Here is a 22,364-nt window from a genome sequence, read left to right on the forward strand (position 1 = left end):
ATGCCTCCAATTTAGACCGTCTGCCAAATTCTACCTAGGTTGTGTAACGAATGCCTCAGATGCTAATTATAAAGCCAATCTGCAGATAGTTGAAACTTACCGAAGCTGAAGCCAGGATGGGAAGAGGCGGAGGCAGAGACGGCAGTGTGGGGGGCCGTGGACTGGGCTCTCCAGCCTTGTTTAGCGATGTGTTGTAGCACCTGCACAAAAGTCACAGATAATTAGAGACAAAAACAAATCTACCTTTCCAACAACTCTCCCCAATCTTATGATATGCGATTCCTACCCTACATCTGTCTGCATGAGAGCTGGGGATATGGACAGAGAACGGGGTTAATCATAAAGGTGCAAGGGGCGGAGCACTGACTGAAAAGTGTGGAACCTTTACCAAATAATCAGATTCCATCTTGTACTATGTGTAAAAAATATACAGAGTATATTCCCCGCGCCAAGGATAAAAAAAATCTAAATAATTAAATGAATAAATATGTGTATAAATGAAAATTTGCATTGCAGCTATAGGTAATGTAAGAAATGAATGGGATTAGCTTTTTAAAAAAAGGCTAACTACAGCGCTTGCTGATAAATAATGCCAAACAAACTCTGAAGACGTCACCCGATGTGACGAAACGCGTCAGTTTGGAACGCATAGCGTCATTACGTTTAGGCAGCTGGAACGCAAGTCGGAAGTACCGCTCGCCACTCTGCAAAGGGGACGCGCAGCCCGCACAGCCGACTGCTGACCACCACGGATGTAATTTTTATACTTAATCCTTGCCTTTAACCCATTTTAGTGGGTAATAAACTTTATACAAACTTACTACACTATATGGAGCCTTTTGTTTCCTTCACAAATTGACATATTTCCATGGGGGAATCCATCCCAGCCCAGGGAGCATCTAAGCGCAAAAGGTCCTAGAGCTGTAAAGCACATAGGACCCACTGGTTCTGGTAAGTGATTTCATCTAGCCACTGGAAATGGATTGATGTCACAGAATACTAAGGACAATCCCGTTTAAGCACCTGCACCTTGAATTCCATTTGAATCATATAAGGACTCTATTTGATCTACTTGAGAACCAAGTCACTTTACATATATTGGACTTTTATACACTAACAGTCACATTTTTATTTATTTTAATTATTATACATATTTATTTATATCTGTGGTTTTTGATTACTATAATATTGCTATATTCATTTAAATCTCTATATGATATCCATTTATTCTCGTCACCTCAACCACTGTGATATTTGTTTGGCATTATTTATCAGCAAGCGCTGTAGTTAGCCTTTTTTTTAAACGCTAATCCCATCCATCTTGTACTAGTCTAGGCTTCTGCAAAGTGAGTTTTGATTGGTCGCTTTGGGATATAATATTTAGTTCACTATATATACTGTATATTATGGCTGGAAAGGTTTCTAATGCTGGAGATAGCTTCCTCTCCTAAAGCCATCAGCTGACATGAAGAAAGGAAAAAGGACAAGTTTAGCATATAAGAAATGCAGTTTAAATTACCTTAGTTTGCAGCAGGTTTACCTTAAAGCAGTGATGGCGAACCTTGACACCCCAGATGTTTTTGGAACTACATTTCCCACGATGCTCACCTACACTGCAGAGAGCACGAGCATCATGGGAAATGTAGTTCCAAAACATCTGGGGTGCCAAGGTTTGCCATCACTGCCTTGAAGGATAAGGTGAATATTTTTTTTCTCTCTCTCTTAAAGTTCCAGCTCCCCTATGAACCAATAAACCATTAATGTACTTCTGAATGAAATGCTATCTATGCATTTTAACCACTTGACCTCTGGATGATTTACACCCCCCCCCCCCTTCATGACCCGAGACGCACCACTGGCTCCTGCTGCTGTCAAAGTCAGTTAGCCAATCAGGAGAAAGGGGGCGGGGCCAAACAGCAGCTCCATGTCTTAATGGATACACGGAGCTGCAGCTCAGCTCATTGCCCCCATAGCAAGCTGCTTGCTGTGGGGGCACTAAACGGGAGGGAGGGGCCAGGAGCACCAGCCAGGGACCCGAGAAGAGGAAGAACCGGGCTGCCCTGGGCAAAACCACTCTACAGAGTAGGGAAATATAGCAGGTTTGTTATTTTAATAGAAAGAGAAATGGGACTTTACAATCACTTTAAGTGGTTAAGGCAAGGCGGTACCTCAGCCTCTAGCTTGTTCCATAGAAAAGTTCAAGACTTCCTGGTATGTAGATTTAGGACATGAAAACTGTTAGGCCCCGTTCACATAGCAGCGACCCTACTTCCCGGGGCGACCTCCGAGGTCGCGGTGCGAGCAGCGCGCCGCGACCTCGGATCGGCCGGCACGGACTTCATAACATTGAAGTCTATGACGGTCGCCCCAAAGAAGCTCCGGACCCTTTTTCTAAGTCGGAGCGACTTGTGTCGCTCCTATTAGAACGGGTCCGCAGCTTCTCTATGGAAGGCGACCTGTGAGGCGACCAGTGTGAACGGGGACTTAGTGTTTGTTACCCCTAAAAAAAAAAAAAATAAATAGGAGATCCTGTTTCCTTATGGCAGGTTAAACCGTCGGTACTTGTGCTGTCTAACCTGTCCCTCTGGAAACTGTAAAAAGCCTGGCTGATCCTGCTACTTCCTGTGACCCCCTCTCTGTGCTGACCACGATAATCATGGCTAATGAGCCCTGAACTCCGTGGTCAGCCTGCATGCCTCTCCTCTGCTCTCCCTCCTCCCCTACCTGCCTATCAGCTCTGTGTATGTCTGTGCCTCTGCCCCCCCCCCCCCTGCTGATAATAAACCAGTCAAATGTCACTGCCAGCCCCTCTCTGTTAAGCTCCCATCCTGCATTGTATAACTGCTTGTAAGAAACCATGTCTTTTTGAGAAGTGTCTTTAGGTCCGTCACATGACTCCCGGCTGCTCTGATAATACAATTCAGGGCTACAGCAGGAGCAGCCAGCTCGGCGGTCATGTGACTCCCGGCTGACAGAGAGAGCGCTTGGCTCCTCCTGCTGTAGCCCTGGATTGTGTCTTTAGCGCAGCTGGGAGTCATGTGACGGACCTAAAGACACTTACAGACAACATACCTTTTTGAGAGGCATCTTTTCTTACAAACAGTTATGCAATGCAGGATAGGAGAGTAAAAGAGAGGGGCTGACAGCAAGGCAATGGTTTAGGCTGCATTCACACTTGAGCGTAGCGTTTTTGCGTGTTTTTTTACCGCGATTTTACCGCGTTTTTGGAGGCAGGCATTGACATCTAACAAAAACGCTGGTAATCAGCCCAAAAAGAAGCTCCTGTACTTTTTTGAGCGTTGGGCATTTTGCTTCAGGCGTTAAAACGCTCAGATGTGAACAGGGGCCATTTAAACGAATGGGGTTTTACTTGTTGGGTGTTTTTTTGAGCGTTTCTGGAGCTGAAAAACGCTCAAAAACACCCAGGTGTGAATGGAGCCTTAGGGTTACAAACCCTTTAAGACACGGAAAGTTAGTCACCAGCTGACCTCATTAGCACACACCCTGTACAATCATATTATATAGTGTATGGTGAGCTTTACAGACTTCCAGGGACATACTTCTGTTATCAATAATACTGCATGCATGTCAGAACAGAGGTTAGGGGTTATTTTGGAGGGGGAAGGGCAGGTATAGGGTGTGTGCTAATGAGGTCAGCTGGGGAATAACTTCCTGTGTCTTAAAGTGATACTAAAGTCTTGGGGTTTTTTTGGTTAAAAATAACAAACATGTCATACTTACCCCCTCTGTACAGTTGGTTTTGCACAGGGCAGCCCAGATCCTCCTCAGTGCTCCTGGCCCCTCCGTTCCGCTGAGTGCCCCCACAGCAAGCAGCTTGCTATGGGGGCACCCGAGCCCAGTCACAGCTCCCTGTGTCCATTCAGACACGGAGCTGTGGTCCCGCCCCCCTTGCTCTCCTCATTGGCTGAGTGACTTTGATCAACAGCAGCGGTAGCCAATGGTGCCGGGCAGCTGTCTTAGCCAACAAGGACAGGAGTACCAGGCAGCCGAGACACTCCTGCAACATCGCTGGATCTAGATGGGGCTCAGGTAAGTATTAGGGGCTGTACACAGAAGGCCTTTTACCTTAATGCATTAAGATAAAAAAAACATTCTGCCTTTACAATCACTTTAACAGGCCTTGTCCTAAAATACATAGAAAGCTTTTGTGGAAATACGTTAACAGCAGATCAGTACATAGGGAAGCTGGAATTCAGGCAAACTCTATTAGGTCCCTAAAGATATAAAACTATCAGCTCCCTGCAATACAAGACAGATTATAATGGGGATGTGGGGGGAGGGTGGATAGTTCAGGTCTCCCACCTCCCTGCTGTTCCAGACTCTGTAAAGCCTCTTTGGCATTCAACACTGAAGGAGTGTTGGGCCTCAGGCACACAGCCATATTGTTAGTACTCAGAATCTTGCTGGAATGAAGATTCTGCGAAAAAAGTGGTCCATACTGCATGTGAACTCCAACAGATATACACTCCGTATACAGCATATCTGTATGAGATGCATACATTCTGCATATACTCCACCACTGCATGGATGACTCATTCTGGGCTGACATGTAAACAGTGTGCAATGAACGGTGGTGACATCCGATGATTACACACTATTGTTTACATGGCAGCTTCGGTGACACACGGGGGTCCATCACACTGTGCACATATCAGTGTTAGCATTGTTTATATGCATATACAGTAAGACATGGTCCAAAAGCAGGAACACGAATACTAATTTTGGTTTATACAGCTAAATGCTGCAGAGCAATACAGAGCTGTGTGAATGGGCCTAAAGCATACAGCACCGCTGTGTTCAGATCCCTAGAATTATGGATCCAGATACAGCAAATTGTAAACCCAAATACGCCAACTTCCGAATGTCTGTGTCCTCAGCTATCAATCCTTCCTCCATCACCTACATTAGAGGCGCCCCTACAGGGGTCTCAATTGTGACTCGGCCCCATGCTGAAGGGGACTGAATATAGAAGAACCGATCCCCCTCCATTTTCTTCCTGCAGCCGATAAATGTCTGAGGGAGGGAGAAGGGGAGAAGCGGGCATTCAGTGGCTGCAGGAGGAAAATGGAGAGATTGGTTCCTCTATATCAGGGGTGTCCAAACTTTCTAAGCAAAAAGGCTTTAGGGGGGCTGGACTGTGGCCAGTGGAAGTAAAAAATGCCCTGGCAAACAATGCCCCATCATTGGTTTTAATGGTAGGAATTAGTGGCGGCTGGTGCTCCATGGGACGGGGGGGGGGGGGGGGTCGGGGGTCAGACGGGCCCGCACTATACTACCCCCCCTCAAACCACGTCAGACGGGCCCGCACTATACTGCCCCCCCAACCACACTGGGCCGCAGCCGTACACCATAACACTCCCCCGTCGGCTCACTTTGCCTGGATATGTGGAGGGAGGGAGGGGAGGCAGCAGTACACGGTGGCGACGGCTTCAGCTTCTTCCCCCTGTCTTCTGCATCTCCTCACTCCTCCTCCATGGCCAATGGCATGGCTTCTCCTTTCGGCCAATTTGGAAATCCTGATTGGCCAGGAGCAGGATCCGTGTGACAATAGCGAATATTAATTCGCTATTGTCACATAACTGGGTGGCCTCCCGCCGCTTCCCGGTCATTTTCCCCACTTACCGGACCCGCCGGCAGCGGGAAAACGATCGGGTCCTCTTTCCTCACAGACAGGAAGTCGAGTGAGCGCAAGATGGCCCCCCACTCGATTCTATGGTCTTGTAGGACTGGAGCGACGTCAAACGTCGTTGCCTAGCAACCAGTTTAAAGGGCCGATTTTTCTTCAACCATTTTATTTTTTTTTTCTTTTTTAGTGTAGATGTGAGGTCTTTTTGACCCCAGATCTCACAATAAAGAGGACCTGTCATGCCTATTTCTATTACAAGGGATGTTTACATTCCTTGTAATAATAGGAATAAGGGCTCTTTCACACGGGCGTTCCGTATGTCCGTTTTTCATCCCATCCGTTTGCGGATGAAAAACGGACATAATGTAACTCTATGTAAATACGGATGTCATCGGATGATCATCCTCTGACATCCGTTTTTTGTCAGTTCAGTTTTTTTGAATGGAGGAGAACCCTATTTTTTCTTCCTTTCAAAAAACGGAACTGAAGCAAAAACGGATGTCAGTGGTGTCATCCGCAGACATCCGTATTTACATAGACATGCATTATGTCAGTTTTTCATCCGCAAACGGATGGGATGAAAAACGGACATACGGACCGGATGACACAAGTGTCATCCGTGTCCGTTACAAAAAAAAAAAAAAAAAAAAAAAAAAAAAAAAAAAAAAAGGACCTGATCGGGCAAAAAAAAAAAGGAACGCCCGTGTGAAAGAGCCCTAAAAATGATCAAAATGTTTATTTATTTTTTTTAAAACTGTGTAAAAATAAATAGGAATAAAATCTAAAGCGACCTGTCCCCGTTAGCTCACGCGCAGAAGTGAACACATACGGAAGTCCCATATATGTAAACAGTGTTCAAACCACACATGTGAGGTATCACGGTGATCGTTAGAGCGAGAGCAATAATTTGAGCCCTAGACCTCCTCTGTAACTCTAAGCTGGTAACCTGTAGAAATTTTTAAATAGTCGCCTATGGTGATTTTTAAGTACCAAAGTTTGTCGCCATTCTGCGAGCGTGCGCAATTTTAAAGCATGGCATGTTGGGTATCAATTTACTCAGCGTAACATTAGCTTTCACATTATGGAACAAAAATTGGGCTAACTTTACGTTTTTTTAATTTTTTTAATTAAAAATTTAGATTTTTTTTCCCCAAAAAATTGCGTTTGAAAGACTGCTGCGCAAATACAGTGTGATAAAAAATATTGCAACGATCTCCATTTTATTCTCTAGGGTCTCTGCTAAAAAAAAAAAAAAAAAAAAAAAAATTATATATATATATATATATATATATAAAAATGTTTGGGGGTTCTAATTAGTTCTCTAGCGGAAAAAAAAATAATTTATTTTAGCTTGTAAACACCACGTGTCAAAAATAGGCCTGATTACAGACTTAAGGCCCGTACACATGTAGCGATTGTCGGCCGTAAATATTCGGCCACCGAACGATCGGCCGATTGTCGGCTTGTTAGTATGATGCTTCCGACAACCGACTGCGAATTTTCGGCCGAACAGAATCTGGCGTGCAGGCTATAAAATTTTTGTTGGCCGTCACCAGAACGGCCGATTGTTCCTCAGTCAGTACAGATTTCGGCCGACAAACAGCAGATGAGCAAGACTGGGCATGCTCAGAGAAGAAAAAACACACGGAAAGTTAACCATCACATGACATCACTTCTGCAGTCGGCTGTTGTTGGCCGACAAAATTCGTGTGCAGTCTTTAGCACTTTTCAACCGACACGACAGCACCGGACAAAAGACGGCCGATCGTTTGGCCGGCAATCGGTACGTGTGTACAGTACCTTTTAAAAAAAAATGCCCATATATTTACAGGAAAAAAGTTATTGCATTATTGTTTTACATAGGAGCCTGCAAAGCTTTGCACCAGCAATTCTGCAGACTCTTCCTCCAGCACCCTGTCTGTACCGAGGTACATAGTACAAGAGGTGGAGTCAGAGCTCCTGTTAGATATCACAGGGCCCCGTATAGCCTAGCTGGCAGTGAACCAAGCCTAACAGGCGGCTTTAGCCACATACAGAAACACTCATTCATGCAACCAGGGAGAATGAGCCCTTATTTATGTTTTTTTTTTTTTCCCCCTCAAAACAGCCCTTTGGGGTATAAACAGACACTCAATGTCTAAGGCTGGGTTCACACATACGCCAATTGGATGTGTTTTTAACTGCATCCAATTCGCATAACATGTGAATGTGACCGGCTTCCAATGGAGTCAGTTCACCCATCTGCGGGGCGGCCGCGGTGCCATTCTGAAAAGGGCACTGTGCGTTTTTGGGTCCAGTTCATGTGCAAATTAAAGTAAAAATTGGCACCTGAACTGGTGAACACAAACGTACCAGACTCCGGACTGCAAACAGCAGCCGCATGTGTGTGAACCCAGCCTCAAACTTGAAAAAGAGATTGAGGACACAGATTCCTCGTTCCTTTCTTTGCAGCCTCAGCTGCAGAGTGAATGAACAGGAATCACTCTGTACAGAGGCTCCCTGTTCATTCACAAATATAGCATTGTAAACACAGGGAGGGCCACAAGGGGATTGGTTACTGTAAAAAAAACGACCAAAAAAAAAAAAAAAAATAAGGTTCCTGCACTACTTTTCTGTGACTTTTGTGCAAATTAAGTGCCATATACTGCAATGTTAAATCACACACATCACAAGGAAACCGCAAGAAAGTCACATGACAGTCGCTGCAGCAGTGTGAACCGAGCCTTTAAGGAGAAGTGCGCCCATCCCTGCTGCTCTGCCCCCCCCCCCCCCCCCCGTTGAATGAATAGAGCCTGGGCCTCATACAGGAGGGCAGATGCTACCCCCCTCATCAGCGGCCCTGGGTGGAGTCAGCCTTTAAATATCACCTGAAAAATGTGTACTAGTGCGCTCAGAAAAAAAAAAAAAAAAAAATTAAATATATATATATATATATATATATATATATATATATAAATAAAATCATACATATAGGATATAAACAATGATAAAAAAAATTCTAGTGGTAAATAACATTAATGTCCATATGCCATCAAAAGTGCAAAAAGAAAATTGTGCGCAGTGCCCTAGAAGTGCACAAAAAATGAAGTCACTGTTGATCAATATGACGGTAATAACTTCAGCTGGGAAACAACAAAGGATTCTTTGACAATGAATTAATCCACACCACCTGCGATGTTCAGTGCTGCATGCAGCCATCATAAGCCCCAGTGGATAATGGGATCTCCTTATTGAGCGACAATCTCCTGTTCAATAGATTCCATGTATATTCCAAGCATTTCAAAGCAGAGACCGCTAATCAGATGGAATATTAATCATAAGCACCCGGATGGAATTGGTCCCAATTGGTAATGGGATCTCTTATTAGAGCGATAGGTTCCTGCTTTGTACCACCGTGTAAAATAACGCTCCACAACAGAAGGAAAATCTCGAGATCCTTCAGCCATGTAAAGGCAAAAGTTAATTCAGCAGCAGTTCTAATTCCCATGTCTGTACTGGGAGTCACAGTGCAGTCTTCCTCCACACCACAGCGATCAGGAAATGAAAAGATCCAGGAGTCAGCATCAGGAAATTAGGGTAGGCTCCCAATACCAAAATCACCACCCAGAGGGCTCCACTGTCATGGCCGCCACCATTTTCAATGGCAAACCATAGCAAAATGGCCGCTGTGCATTAGACACACAGGCTACAAGAAAATTGCAGCACCATAACGCTCCCAGGGACCCAGGAGGGATCCCTAGGCCTCAGAAAACAGCACAGGCAGGAAGAGGGGGTCCTGTCAGGAGCCCCCACCAGGTGCAGCCCCCCTTAGCCGATCACATCGCCAGCACAGCACCCTGCCCCCACCCTAGGTCGGTGGACCAGGCCACCCCACAGCCCCAGTGAAGGCAAGACGGCCCACAGGGACCACCAGATCAATAAGGGGGGTGCCTAACAGGAGGGGAACCAAGGGGTCCGACCGTACACCATGGAGGGGCCCACGTCCACCCCTAAACTCTCAAGGGGAGAGGTGGGGGGAGTTATTCACCATACCAGGAGCCAGGCGGCACCGCTCCATACAGAACCTCCTCTCCATTGAAATGGGGGGGGGGCTTTTGGCCAGGAGGAACGCTGGCCGAGACCCGGTCGTATGCGACCTTGCGAGGCATTAAACTCACAGACCAGCCCCCGTCCAGTGGGACTATGTCGCGGCCGACCTAGCACGGAGCTGAGGTCTGTGCACGCTCACTGGCCAGACTGGGGTGACCACTGGATCTAGATTATCCAGCCTTTTGCCCAGTCCGGTAGTTACCTGTAGATCTCATAGGACAAAAATAAAAAAAACTATCTAAAAAGAAAAAATTGCCAGGACCCGAGATCCCAGCAAGGAACTAGGTCCTAACTCCTGGACTAGGCAGAAAAAAGTGCCTATAGCAGAGAGAGGGAGTATACCCCCTGGGACTACCCATAGTCCTGGTGTCCTACTCCTGTAGGGGGCAGTATAACCCAATGGTTAAGAAGGTCAGGAGCTGTGACCATCAATGACCAAAAGAGAAATTTGCATTTAATAAACAGTTGCGCAAATATCACGTGAAACACAAATTTGAAACTATCATCTTTTTATTCTACAGGGCCTTTGCTTTCAGAAAATATGCAATGTTCTGGGGGTTTATGTCATTTTATTGCCAAAAATGAGGATTCTCACATGTATGTGACAAAGAAAAAAAATTGCTCTGGAGCCGAACTGAATATATGTGTCACATACAGAAAGATTGGACTTTTTTACAGAATACTTTGATTCGGAGTGACACAGATGTCTGTACAGTTCTATATAAAATCCACATGGAGTACAGGTTCTTATCTGACTTTGTCCCCAAGTGAGAGAATAACGCCAGGACTGGAATGTGCTCCGGGCAGAGATATGAGACGTCAGTGACTTGGACATTGCATTGCTGACCTTTACTCTAGTAACGTGTATGGAAAACATTTCTGATGTGTACATGTCATGTACTGAGGAGCCTCCGCACCATCTGTACAATCACTTTATAGGCCCTGTTCACACCTGAGCGAATATGTGAATATGTGTTTTTTATTCCATTGCTTTTTTTAACCACTTTACCACCGGAGGATTTTGCTGTCTTACGTCTGAGCCACTTTTTGCGATTCGGCGCTGTGCGACTTTAACTGACAATTGCGCGGTCGTGCGACGCTGTACCCAAACAAAAACGTCCTTTTTTTCCCACAAACAGAGCTTTCTTATGGTGGTATTTGATCACCTGTGCGATTTTTACTTTTTGCGCCATAAACAAAAAAAGAGCGTTTATTTTGAAAAAATAACAATATTTTTAACATTTTTTTATATGAAATTCCCCCCAAAAAAATGTAAAAATCAAAATTTTTTTACATTTTTGGCCAATTTGTTTTCTGCTACCTATGTTTGGTAAAAAAAAAAATCACAATAAGCGTATTTTGATTGGTTTGCGCAAAAGTTATTGCGTTTACTAACTAAGGGAAAGATTTCTGTCATTTTTGGTGTTTTTTTTTTTTGTTTTTTTTAACTAGTAATGGTGGCGATCTGTGATTATTTTTTGCGGGACTGCGACATTGCAGCGGACAGATCGGACCCTTGACTGACATTTTTGACACTTTTGGGGGTACCAGTGACATTACTACAGTAATCAGTGCTATACATATGCACTGTTACTGTAAAAATGACACTGGCAGGGAAGGGGTTAATTTTATTGGAGAGGGAGGGGTTAATGTATGCCTGGTGCTTACTGACGTGTGTGGGGGGGAGGTGACTGAGTGACACAGGGACAGATCGGATGTCCAGCTATGCTGAACCCTGCTATCTGTCCCTGCCTGTCACTTGGGAGATCCGCCCACTCTGTTTACAGAAGCAGGCAGATCTCCACACTCGATTCCCCGACGATCGGGGAAGAGCAGCGGCGATCGCTGCCGCTCCTCCCCTGGCCCGACTCCCGCTGTGACTGAAAACAGCTGGAGACCGCCTCCGAGCGCCACCCACAAGGGGAGGAGTCCAGCGACGTAGGTCTACGTCGCTGGACGATAACGAGCCACATTGCCTCAATAGCAACAATGTGAGCAGACGTCAAGTGCTTAAGCCTGGGTTATGTTTGGAGGTGTCGTTCATGGAACATAGCCTGGGGTCACACTGGTGCATGCTGAACACCGCATGTGATTTGCACCAAAAACGCACCGCATTCCTGTGCGCATCACACGTGATGTCTGTGCGATGTCATCTGAGCCATATATTTTGTGTGGCTCAAATTGCATCACATTTGCCCCAAAACGTTATAGGACCCTTTTTCCCCCCCGCACCTAATCACATGTGTGAACACCCATGCAATGTGATTCTGGCAAGTGCACTGCATTTTGCAATCTGTTTCGGGGTATCATTCATAGAACACGAAGCCCTGTTGACATTGTGCCGATTTGTCACGTTGAATCACATGTCAAATCCGAGCCTATTCACCGGTTCACACTGAGGGCAGGCTTGAAATCATTCAGCTGAATGCGAACGATTTCAAACTTGCATGTCAGTGCGACTTTGGGGGCGATTTGACAGACATCTCTACGTGTTCTTGCACAGATGTCTTAAAATCGCCCTGAAGTCGCCAAAAGTAGTGCAGAAACTACTGGGAATTGGTGCGGCGCCGCCAAAGTCAGGGTTGCGCCAATTCGGACAGTGATGTTGCTGGCAATAAGCTCCGATTTGGCATGTCAAATCTGCCCGCTGTGAACGGGGGTTAATGTTCCATGAACGACACCCCGAAACAGATTGCAAAATGCAGTGAGCTAGACAGAATCGCATCGCATGGGTGTTCAAAGCCATGCAATGTGATTTTGATGTTGGGAAAAAAGGGTCCACATTTGCACCAAAATGTTGTAGGACCCTTTTTTTCCCTGCACCTAAATCTTATAGCATGGGATGCAATTCTGGCAAGCATTGCATTGTGGGAAAGTCAGTTACTAAAATAGCAGATGTGATTTTTAGCTAAAAACGCCAAAAAACAGCAACGCAAAAAAGTTAAAAAACGCTAAAAAAAACTCGATACTGGCGTTTTTATAACGTCCAGTGTGCATGAGGCCTTATAATTACCTCCTCTGTGCAGTTGGTTTTGCACAAAGCCGCCCAGATCCTTCTCTTCCCTGCTCCTGGCCCCTCCCTCCCATTGAGTGCCCCCACAGCAAGCAGCTTGCTATGGGGGCACCCGAGCCAAGCTGCAGCTCCATGTGCCCATTCAGACAGGAAGCTACCATTCGGCCCTGCCCCCTCTCTCTCCTGATTGACTTTGATTGACATCCGCTGGAGCCAATGGAACCACAGCTGTGTCTCAGCCAATCAGGAGAGAGAGTCCTGGACCGCCGAGGGACTCGTGGACATCGATGGAGAGAGCAGGGGTTCAGTTAAAGTATTAGGGGTGCTGCTACACACAGAAGTTTTACAAAAAAAAAAATTCCCTGAAGAAGACACGTAGTCCCTGCGTCGTCAAGCGTCAAGTCCACGTCGGTGAAATGAGCTATGCAGCAATGAGAGGAACGCTGAAAGACAACATCAGAAGAAGGGCGCACCGACCTCATGCATTACCACTAAAAAAGGTTTATTGTGAACCAAAGACAACACACATCATACTCACAAAGGAGTGATGATATCGCACATAAAACACAACGGAACCGGTCGTCTCCAAACTAACCAAGGAACCCCATTACTGGATGACGTGCTGGTGTCAGCAACTGTATGGCTGGGTTGACGCGTTTCGAGGGAGGACCCTCTTCCTCAGAGCCAAAACGTGCTACTCAGGAAGTTTTTTTTAGAAGAGGGTTATATTAAATGTTTTTTGCACTTCAGTTAGTAGATCACGGTTATAGGTACACTGATCCCCTATACATCATACCTTTTGCGCAGCACAATACGTAATTCATTTATCAGATAATTTCAGATGAACGGTTGTGATTGGCTCTGGAAAGCCGTGTACTAACTAGGGTTTGACCGATTATCAGCAAGGCCGATATATCGAGGGCCGATATGCACTGATATATCAGTATCAGCCCTAGAGGTTACAGATATTACTGTATGTAATATTAGTGTATGTAAAATCCTAGCATCCACTTTATTAGTGTTTTATATAATGTCCAGTGTGTGTAATAGAATAGTGGGAAATACCTTCATTACATCAACGCTTGGCCCTTAACCACTTTACGACCGCCCACATTGACACTACTGCGGCAATGTGGCACGATCCCGTCCAGCGACGTAGACCTACGTCACTGGACTCCTCCCCCTGTAGGCGGTGCTCGCGTGTCGCCGGAGGCGCGCCCCTGCTATCGGGCCAGGGGAGGAGCGCCGGCGATCGCCGCTGCTCTTCCCCGATCGTCGGGGGAATCTAGTTTGGAGATCCGCCCACTTGTGTAAACAGAGCGGGCGGATCTCCTAAGTGACAGGCAGGGTCAGATTGCAGGGTTCAGCATAGCTGAACATGCAATCTGTCCCTGTGTCACTCAGTCCCCTCCCCCCACACACATTAGTAAGCACCAGGCATACATTAACCCCTCCCTCTCCAATAAAATTAACCCCTTCCCTGCCAGTGTCATTTTTACAGTAACAGTGCATATTTATAGCACTGATTACTGCAGTAATGTCACTGGTAACCCCAAAAGTGTCAAAAATCTCAGTCAAGGGTCCGATCTGTCCGCCGCAATGTCGCAGTCCAGCAAAAAAATCGCAGATCGCCGCCATTACTCGTTAAAAAAAAAAAAAAAAAACACCAAAAATGACATAAATCTTTCCCTTAGTTAGTAAACACAAAAACTTTTGTGCAAACCAATCAAAATACGCTTATTGTGATTTTTTTTTTACCAAACATATGTAGCAGAAAACAAATTGGCCAAAAATGTAAAAAAAATTTAGATTTTTTACATTTTTTGGGGGGGAATTTCATATAAAAAAAATGTGAAAAATATTGTTATTTTTGCAAAATTGTCGCTCTTTTTTTGTTTATAGTGCGTGATCAAAAAAAAAAAAAAAAAAAAAAAAAAAAAAAAAAAAAAAAATCGCACAGGTGATCAAATACCACCAAAAGAAAGCTCTGTTTGTGGGAAAAAAAGGACGTCAAATTTGTTTAGGTACAGCGTCGCACGACCGCGCAATTGGCCGTTAAGGTCACGCAGTGCCGAATCGCAAAATACCCCCTGGTCAGGAAGGGGCTAAAATCTTCCGGGGCTTAAGTGGTTAACCTCTTGCCAACCGCCCACTGTAGTATTACTGCAGCAGGGCGGCTCGGCTGCGCAAACTAACGTAGTACTACACGATTTTGAGCACAAGGTTTCGGCGGGCTCCTACTGTGTTTAGACGGCGGCGGTTGCCACTGCCCTCCCGCGATTGTCAGGGAAACTGACAGAAGACCCACCGGTCTATGTAAACAAAGCAGGCAAGTCTTCTGTCAGACAGGCAGAGAGAGATCAGAAGATTCAGCTAAGCTACAACCCCGATCTCTCTGTGCCTGTCACAGAACCCCCCCACAGTGAGTAAGCACTGACTTTAGGCATACATTTAACCCCTTCGATCACCCCAGTATTAACCCCTTCCCTGCCAGTGTCATTTATACAGTAACCGTGCATAATATTTAGCACTGATTTCTGTAGTAATGTCACTGGTCCCCAAAAAGTGTCAAAAACGTCAGTTAGGAGTCCGATCTGTCCGCCGCAATGTCGCAGTCCCACAAAAAAATAAAAATAAAAATTGCTGATCGCTGCTATTACTAATAAATAAATAAATAAAAAGTCCAAAAATCTATCCCGCATAACTTTAACTATAACTTTTGCGCAATTAATTAAAATACGCTTTTTGGGATTTTTTTTTTTTTTTAACCAAAAATATGTAGCAGAATACAAATTGGCCTCAACTTATAAAAAAAAAAAAAAAAAAAAAAATTAAAAAAAAAAAAAAAAATTATTGGGAATGTTTTATAGCAGAAAGTAAAAAATTTAGTTTTTTTTCAAAATTGTTCTTTTTTTTTTGTTTATAGCGCAAAATCTAAAAACCGCACAGTTGATCAAATAACACCAAAAGAAAGCTCTATTTGTGGGGAAAAAAAGGACATCAATTTTATTTGGGTACAGCGTCGCACGACCGTGCAATTTTCTGTTACAGTAACGCAGTGCCGAATCGCAAAAAATGGCCTGGTCATTAAGGGGGGTAAAACCTTCCAGGGCTCAGGTGGTTACTGACACTAAACTAGGTACACATGGGATTTCTGGCAGGCGGGGGGGGGGGGGGGAACCGCACATTACAGCTAAAAGATTTCTACCCCACATGTTCAGTAAGACACCGTTCACACTAGGTCGGATCCGACTTAGGGGGCGATGTGTGAAGTCGCATGCAGCGCGACTTCGGCGTGGCTTGCACGGACTTCATATAATGAATGTCTATGCAAGTCGCTCTGAGGTCGCCCCGAAGTAGTACAGGACCCTTTTTCTAAGTCGGAGCGACTTGTGTCGCTCCTATTAGAACGGGTCCTGTACTACTCAATGAGATGCGACGGACCGCGACTTGTCAGGCTGACAAGTTGCGGTCCAAGTCGGATCAGTGTGAATGGACTCTCACAGATTTGTGTCAAAAATTGTCTTTATTTTTCAAAACATTAAGGCTACGTTCACATGTGTGCGCAGCGGATCACGGGCAGAATCGCGATCCGGAAATCATTGCAAATCGCGGGACGCCTGTGATTTGCAATAGCCCCCCAAACGCTGTGCGATGTTGCCGTGATTTCCGCCTGCCGAATCGCGGTAACATCGCGCAAACAGAATCGCGGGACGCATGATGCGCAAAAGAAGCTCTTGTACCTTTTTTGTGCGTCATGCGTCCTGCGATTCTGTTTGCGCAATGTTACCGCGATTCGGCAGGCGGAAATCGCGGCAACATCGCACAGCGTTTGGGGTGCCATTGCAAATCACGGGCATCGCACAGGCGTCCCGCGATTTGCAATGATTTCCGGATCGCGGGCGGAATCGCGGTGATTTTGCCCATGATCCGCTGCGCCCACATGTGAACGTAGCCTTGATGTACACAATATCGGCCGATACCGCTATGCAATGGCCAAAATATCGACAACGAAAAACCGATATCGGTCGATCCCTAATACTAACCATCAGATTATCGTATTAGCGGTATTTTGCGGGCGATTTTCTCATTGCGTGTACGAGGCAGAAGTGTGAACAGGGCTGAAATACTTTTTTTTTTGCACAACAACCTAGGGCGGCCCACCCCACATGCTCCAAAACCTTTTTAGCGCATTTGTCATGCATTTTGTTGCGTGCAAGAAAAAAAAATGTGCATTTTCAAAACGCGTTTGGGGTGCCAATAACAGCAACACAAGCGCCACGGGTGTTCGGGAACATATGAACGCAGCCTAACGCGTGTAAAGTGTGGCGACACAACAATAAGCACTACAGGCAATACACTTGATATTCACCCAAGGGTGAATGTGCCCATAGGGAGTCTCTGGCCCTCTCTGTGAAGAAAGGAACATGGCCAGAAAGGTGTGTTCTCCTCTCCTCTCCTCTCCTCTCCTCTCCTCTCCTCTCCTCTCCTCTCCTCTCCTCTCCTCTCCTCTCCTATCCTATCCTATCCCATTCTATTCCATTCCCCCTCTCCCTCCCCAGGCACATTCCCCAGCTTACCTTGGTCACCCTGAGAGCAGACATGACTGCAGCCTCCACACTCCACTCAGCAACAAAGGACGTTCGCAGACGTCAAGGTCAGCTGACCTGCCTCCCGGGTCACGTGCCTGGATTGTATTCATTCCATAAGCCTCTTCTCTGTCACTTAGAAATATCATCATTGACCTCAAGCGGCCATCTTGGTTTCTGGCAGTGCAGAAATGTCTTTCTTTGCTGCCACCTAGAGGACATGAGGAGTGGTGCAATTCTGGGCTTTGTAAATGATATATATATAACTATATATATATATATATATATATATATATATATATATATATATAGATATATATATATTTATATATATATATCTATATATATATAGATATATAGATATATATATATAGATACATAGATATATATATATATATCTATAGATATATATATATATACAGTAAACCCCCGCTCCATCGCGGTTCAGTTTTTGCGGTCCCGGTATATTGCGTTTTTTTCTGTAACGTTATTTTATCATTGAAAATTAAATATTTTGGTGTTTTCCATAGCTCTTGCTCTGTCTCTCAGTATCTTTTATGTGTTTAAATGAGTTTCTATTGTTTTAAAAGTCTGTTTAAAGACCTTAACCACTTAAGCCCCAGAAGATTTTACCCCCATTCCGACCAGGGTTTTTTTTGCGATTCGGCAGTGCGTGATTTTAACGGACAATTGTGCGGTCGTGCGACGCTGTACCCAAACGAATTTGACGTCATTTTTTTCCTACAAACAGAGCTTTCTTTTGGTGGTATTTGATCACCTGTGCAATTTTTACTTTTTGCGCTATAAACAAAAAAAGAGCGTCAATTTTGCAAAAATAACAATATTTTTCACATTTTTTTATATGAAATTCCCCCCCAAAAAAAATGTAAAAATCAAAATTTTTTTAACATTTTAGGCCAATTTGTTTTATGCTACATATGTTTGGTAAAAAAAATCGCAAAAAGCGTATTTTGATTGGTTTGCGCAAAAGTTATTGCGTTTACTAACTAAGGGAAAGATTTCTGTCATTTTTGCTGTTTTTTTTTTAACGCGTAATGGCGGCGATCTGCGATTTTTTTGCGGTACTGCGACATTGCGGCGGACAGATCGGACCCTTGACTGACATTTTTGACACTTTTGGGGTTACCAGTGACATTACTACAGTAATCAGTGCTATACATATGCACTGTTACTGCAAAATGACGCTGGCAGGGAAGGGGTTAACTTTATTGGGGAAGGAGGGGTTAAGTGTGTCCCTAGGGGCGTGCCTCTAACTGTGATTGGACATGGCTACTGGTGTAGGAACAGTGATCAACGGTCCTACATAGTAGAACCATATGATCACCATTCCTACACAGGGGAGAATGACAGATGGCTTGTTTACATCAGCCGCCTGCCTTTCTCCCTCTCCATCGACGATCGCCGAGTGACCGGCGAACATCGGGTCCGCCGGTCACACACCCGGACTTCCTAGGGAACGAGCCGGGGAGGGCGCGCGCCTCCGCGGGCGCGCGCCCGCCCGCTATTGGCTCACAAGCAAGTGACAGGCAAGTGACGTATATATACGTCACTTTGCCTGGCCGGGGCTGACCGCCGCAACCGGTTAAAATGCTTTTAAGAGTACAGTGATAGTAAAAAAAGAAACATGCCTACAGTGTATTTTAATAGGGTTTTTCTATTTCGCGGATTTTCACTTTTCGCAGTTGGGTCCGGAACATAATGGAGGGGGGTTTACTGTATTTTTTTTTTTTTAGATGTATAAAGTGATGTGGTCAAAAAAATAAAAAATAAATAAATGTAGCCAAAACTTTTTTTTTTTTAAGGCCCCTTTCATACAATCGGACCAATCGGGACCGCCTGCATAGTTGCCAACATTTTAAAAAAAATTCCCAGGGACACTTTGCAGCACAGCTATCAATTACTTACCACACCCACTTCCCTGAAGCTCCGCCCACTCCACACATTTAATCTCCGCCTACTTATCATCAGAATATAGGGTCTACTCAATAAAGAGAGAATTACAGGAAATTGAAAGGGGAATTTTAAACTTGAGGTGTGCCGAGAACCAGCAGAGAGCGAGAGGGGTCCAGTCCCAGGAAAGCCTACACAGGTCCTGAGTACTGCGGATTGCCCCTGGGGTCTGCCTAGTGTCAGAGGAGACCACCCTGGAAGAGGTTCGGGGATCCAAGGTCAGCTAGCTGCAAAGGGGGTACCTAGGTTGAGGACTCTGAAGTGTAAAGGGGGTACATAATCAGTGGACCCTGAAGAGTTGAAGGAGTAAAGGGGGCACCTGCAGTCTGGGCCCCGAATTGTGTTGCATGTGCCAGTTACAGTGATGGTTATCTGGAGTTCTACAAAATACTCCCTCAAGCTGTGCCAGGCGTGGGAAAGTATTCAGAGACTGAAGAAGTGTCAGGAGTTCTACAGTTCTCAGTCTTGGATCTACTGGACTACAGGTCGGGGATTCAACACTTCATCACTTCAAAAAACTTTCCACGCACAAAGCGTCCATGTATGTAAACAATGAACAGTTGGTAGATTTGACAGTTGCCATGGTAACCAAAGTTGCTTTAACTATATAAAGCAGCAACCATCGTATTCATTTCCATTCAAGGAGTGGGTCGAATGTTGCTAGTGTGGTGAAATATCTCTTTTTCTGAAATACAAAAAAAAAAAAAGCAGCAAAAAATCTCAACAGACCTGATAGTGGTCACACCGGCTTCGACTTTTTATCCGATCAATGTGCGATCCAATCAAAATGAACAAATCAGCAAACAATCAAATAGCCATAACTTCAATTCCAATCGATTTGGACTAAATGAGATGCTTTGTTCATGAATACGATCTTATTTTGATTGATTAGATTATGAGATTTCCTGGTGGAAACAGAAAAGCGATCAATCAGTTACAATGTAAATTACAGCCATAGCTTAAGGCCCCTTTCACACACGCTGTCAGTTTGTCAGTTTTTCATCCATCCATTGACGGATGAAAAACGGACATCAATGCATCTCTATGTAAAAACGGATGACAACGGATGAAAGACGGATAACAACTGACGAAAAACTGATAACAACTGACGAAAAATGGATGACAACTGACGTAGTGTGAAAGGGGCCTAAGGCAGACTCCGCTCAAAAGGGAAAGTTCCGCTTTAAGGACATCTTCCCTGCCCCCTCCTGGGGGGGGGGGGGGGCAGGTACCTGATTTTGACAGATACCTGCTCTCACTTTTGTTCAGCCCTCAGCAATGGAAGTTCTCCTTCCTCTCTTCCCCCCTGCAGTCTTCTGGGACACTGACAGCTCCCAGAAGACTGCATCCACCATTCAGAATGTGCCGCGCGACTCGGCACATTATGGATGCCCATAGTGAAGATGGAGGCGCCGCTATGAGTGCCCATAGTTGCCCGGGGGCCCCACTTCCCTGGGGGGCCCCACCTGCCCAGCGACCCAGCCAAGCGTTAGTCCTGACTCCTGTGTGCATCTCGCCGCCGAACTTAGCAGGTGGCAAACGCCTGTCGGCCCGGCGCTGCTATCAGGCCACTTGGACCATGGAGGGGGAGCCCACAACTGCAGGAATGCCTGTCCGGAAACAGGCACACACAGGACAATCGAGTCTGACTCCCATCCATGTGTGTTCACAGGACCCAGCCGCCGAACTTGGAAGCTGTCATTAGCCTGGCACTGCTGTACCAATAAATATCGTCTTATCGATAATTTGCATTTTTATTCTCGTGGGTGATTGTGTAGACGGGACCCCAGTGCACTGCATTGCCTGGGGCCTATAATGCTCTTAAGATGGCACTGAGAAAGCTGGTTACCCAGAGGAAACATCTTCAGAGGAAACTTTAATACTGAAGAGTGTTAAAGATAGCCTAGGGGAAGCTACTGGATAGACATTCCAAAGGGACCTCATTTCTCAGCTCTATAGTCAAACAGCCTTGGCCTAAAGGTCCACTATTAATCTGTGAAAGGGATGAAGATACTGAAGGAAGCCCACCACCTCTGCTGCTGTGTTTAAGTTTCCTGTACCACCAAACCTCTTTCCCCTAGACCAGAGGTCTCCAAAATTTCTAAACAAAGAGCCAGTTTGCTGTCTTTCAGACCTTAGGGGAGCCGGAGTGGCCAGTAGGATTAGAAAATGCCCCAGTGCAGTAGCAGTAAGCAATGTCTCCGGCTGGGTGGTTAGTGGTTGTAGGTCATAGCATTTGTGGCCAGTAGGATGAGGAATAGTGCCCTATGATTGGTGTCAGTGGGAGGAACAGTGCCCCATCATTGGTGTCAGTTGGTGGAATGGTGCCCCATCATTGCTTTCAGTGGAAGGAATAGTCGCCCATCATTGGTATCGGTGGGAGGAACAGTGCCCCATCATTGGTATCTGTTGGAGGAATAGTGCCCCATCATTGGTATCCATAGGAGGAGTAGTGCTCCATCATTGGTATCAGTGGGAGGAACAGTGCCCTATCATTGGTATCAGTGGGAGGAGTAGTGCTCCATCATTGGTATCAGTGGGAGGAACAGTGCCCCATCATTGGTGTCAGTGGGAGGAACAGTGCCCCATCATTGGTATCCATGGGAGGAATAGTGCCCCATCATTGGTATCCATGGGAGGAATAGTGCCCCATCATTGGTATCAGTGGGAGGAATAGTGCTCCATCATTGGTATCAGTGGGAGCAACAGTGCCCCATCATTGATGTCAGTGGGAGGAACAGTGCCCTGTCATTGGTATCAGTGGAAGGAACAGTGCTCCATCATTGGTATCAGTGGGTGGAATAGTGTCCCATCATTGTTGTCAGAGGAAAGAATAATGCCCCATGATTGGTATCAGTGGGAGGAACAGTGCTCCATCATTGGCGTCAGTGGGAGGAATAGTGCCCCATCATTGGTATCAGTGGGAGGAACAGTGATCCATTATTGGTATCAGTGGGAAGAACAGTGCCTCATCATTGGTATCAGTTGGAGGAATAGTGCACCATCATTGGTATCAGTGGGAGGAATAGTGCGCCATCATTGGTATCAGTGGGAG

General features: G+C 45.5%; 1 protein-coding gene across 1 annotated transcript in view; it reads right to left on the reverse strand.

Annotated features, from left to right (window-relative positions):
• The window catches only part of ACADM (acyl-CoA dehydrogenase medium chain), a 64,184-nt gene extending 46,692 nt beyond the window's left edge, over nucleotides 1-17,492 (reverse strand). Inside the window, exons 1-2 of the mRNA XM_082266225.1 lie at nucleotides 17,330-17,492; nucleotides 101-200 (exon numbers count right to left, since the gene is read on the reverse strand). Coding sequence (XP_082122351.1) covers nucleotides 101-200; nucleotides 17,330-17,353 — 124 coding nt within the window. The 5' untranslated portion in view covers nucleotides 17,354-17,492. The remainder of the gene's footprint in view (nucleotides 1-100; nucleotides 201-17,329) is intronic.
• Between the last annotated feature and the right edge of the window lie 4,872 nt (nucleotides 17,493-22,364).

This window comes from Pelophylax lessonae (assembly GCF_965119305.1).
Source record: "Pelophylax lessonae genome assembly, chromosome: 8".
Lineage (NCBI taxonomy): Eukaryota > Metazoa > Chordata > Amphibia > Anura > Ranidae > Pelophylax > Pelophylax lessonae.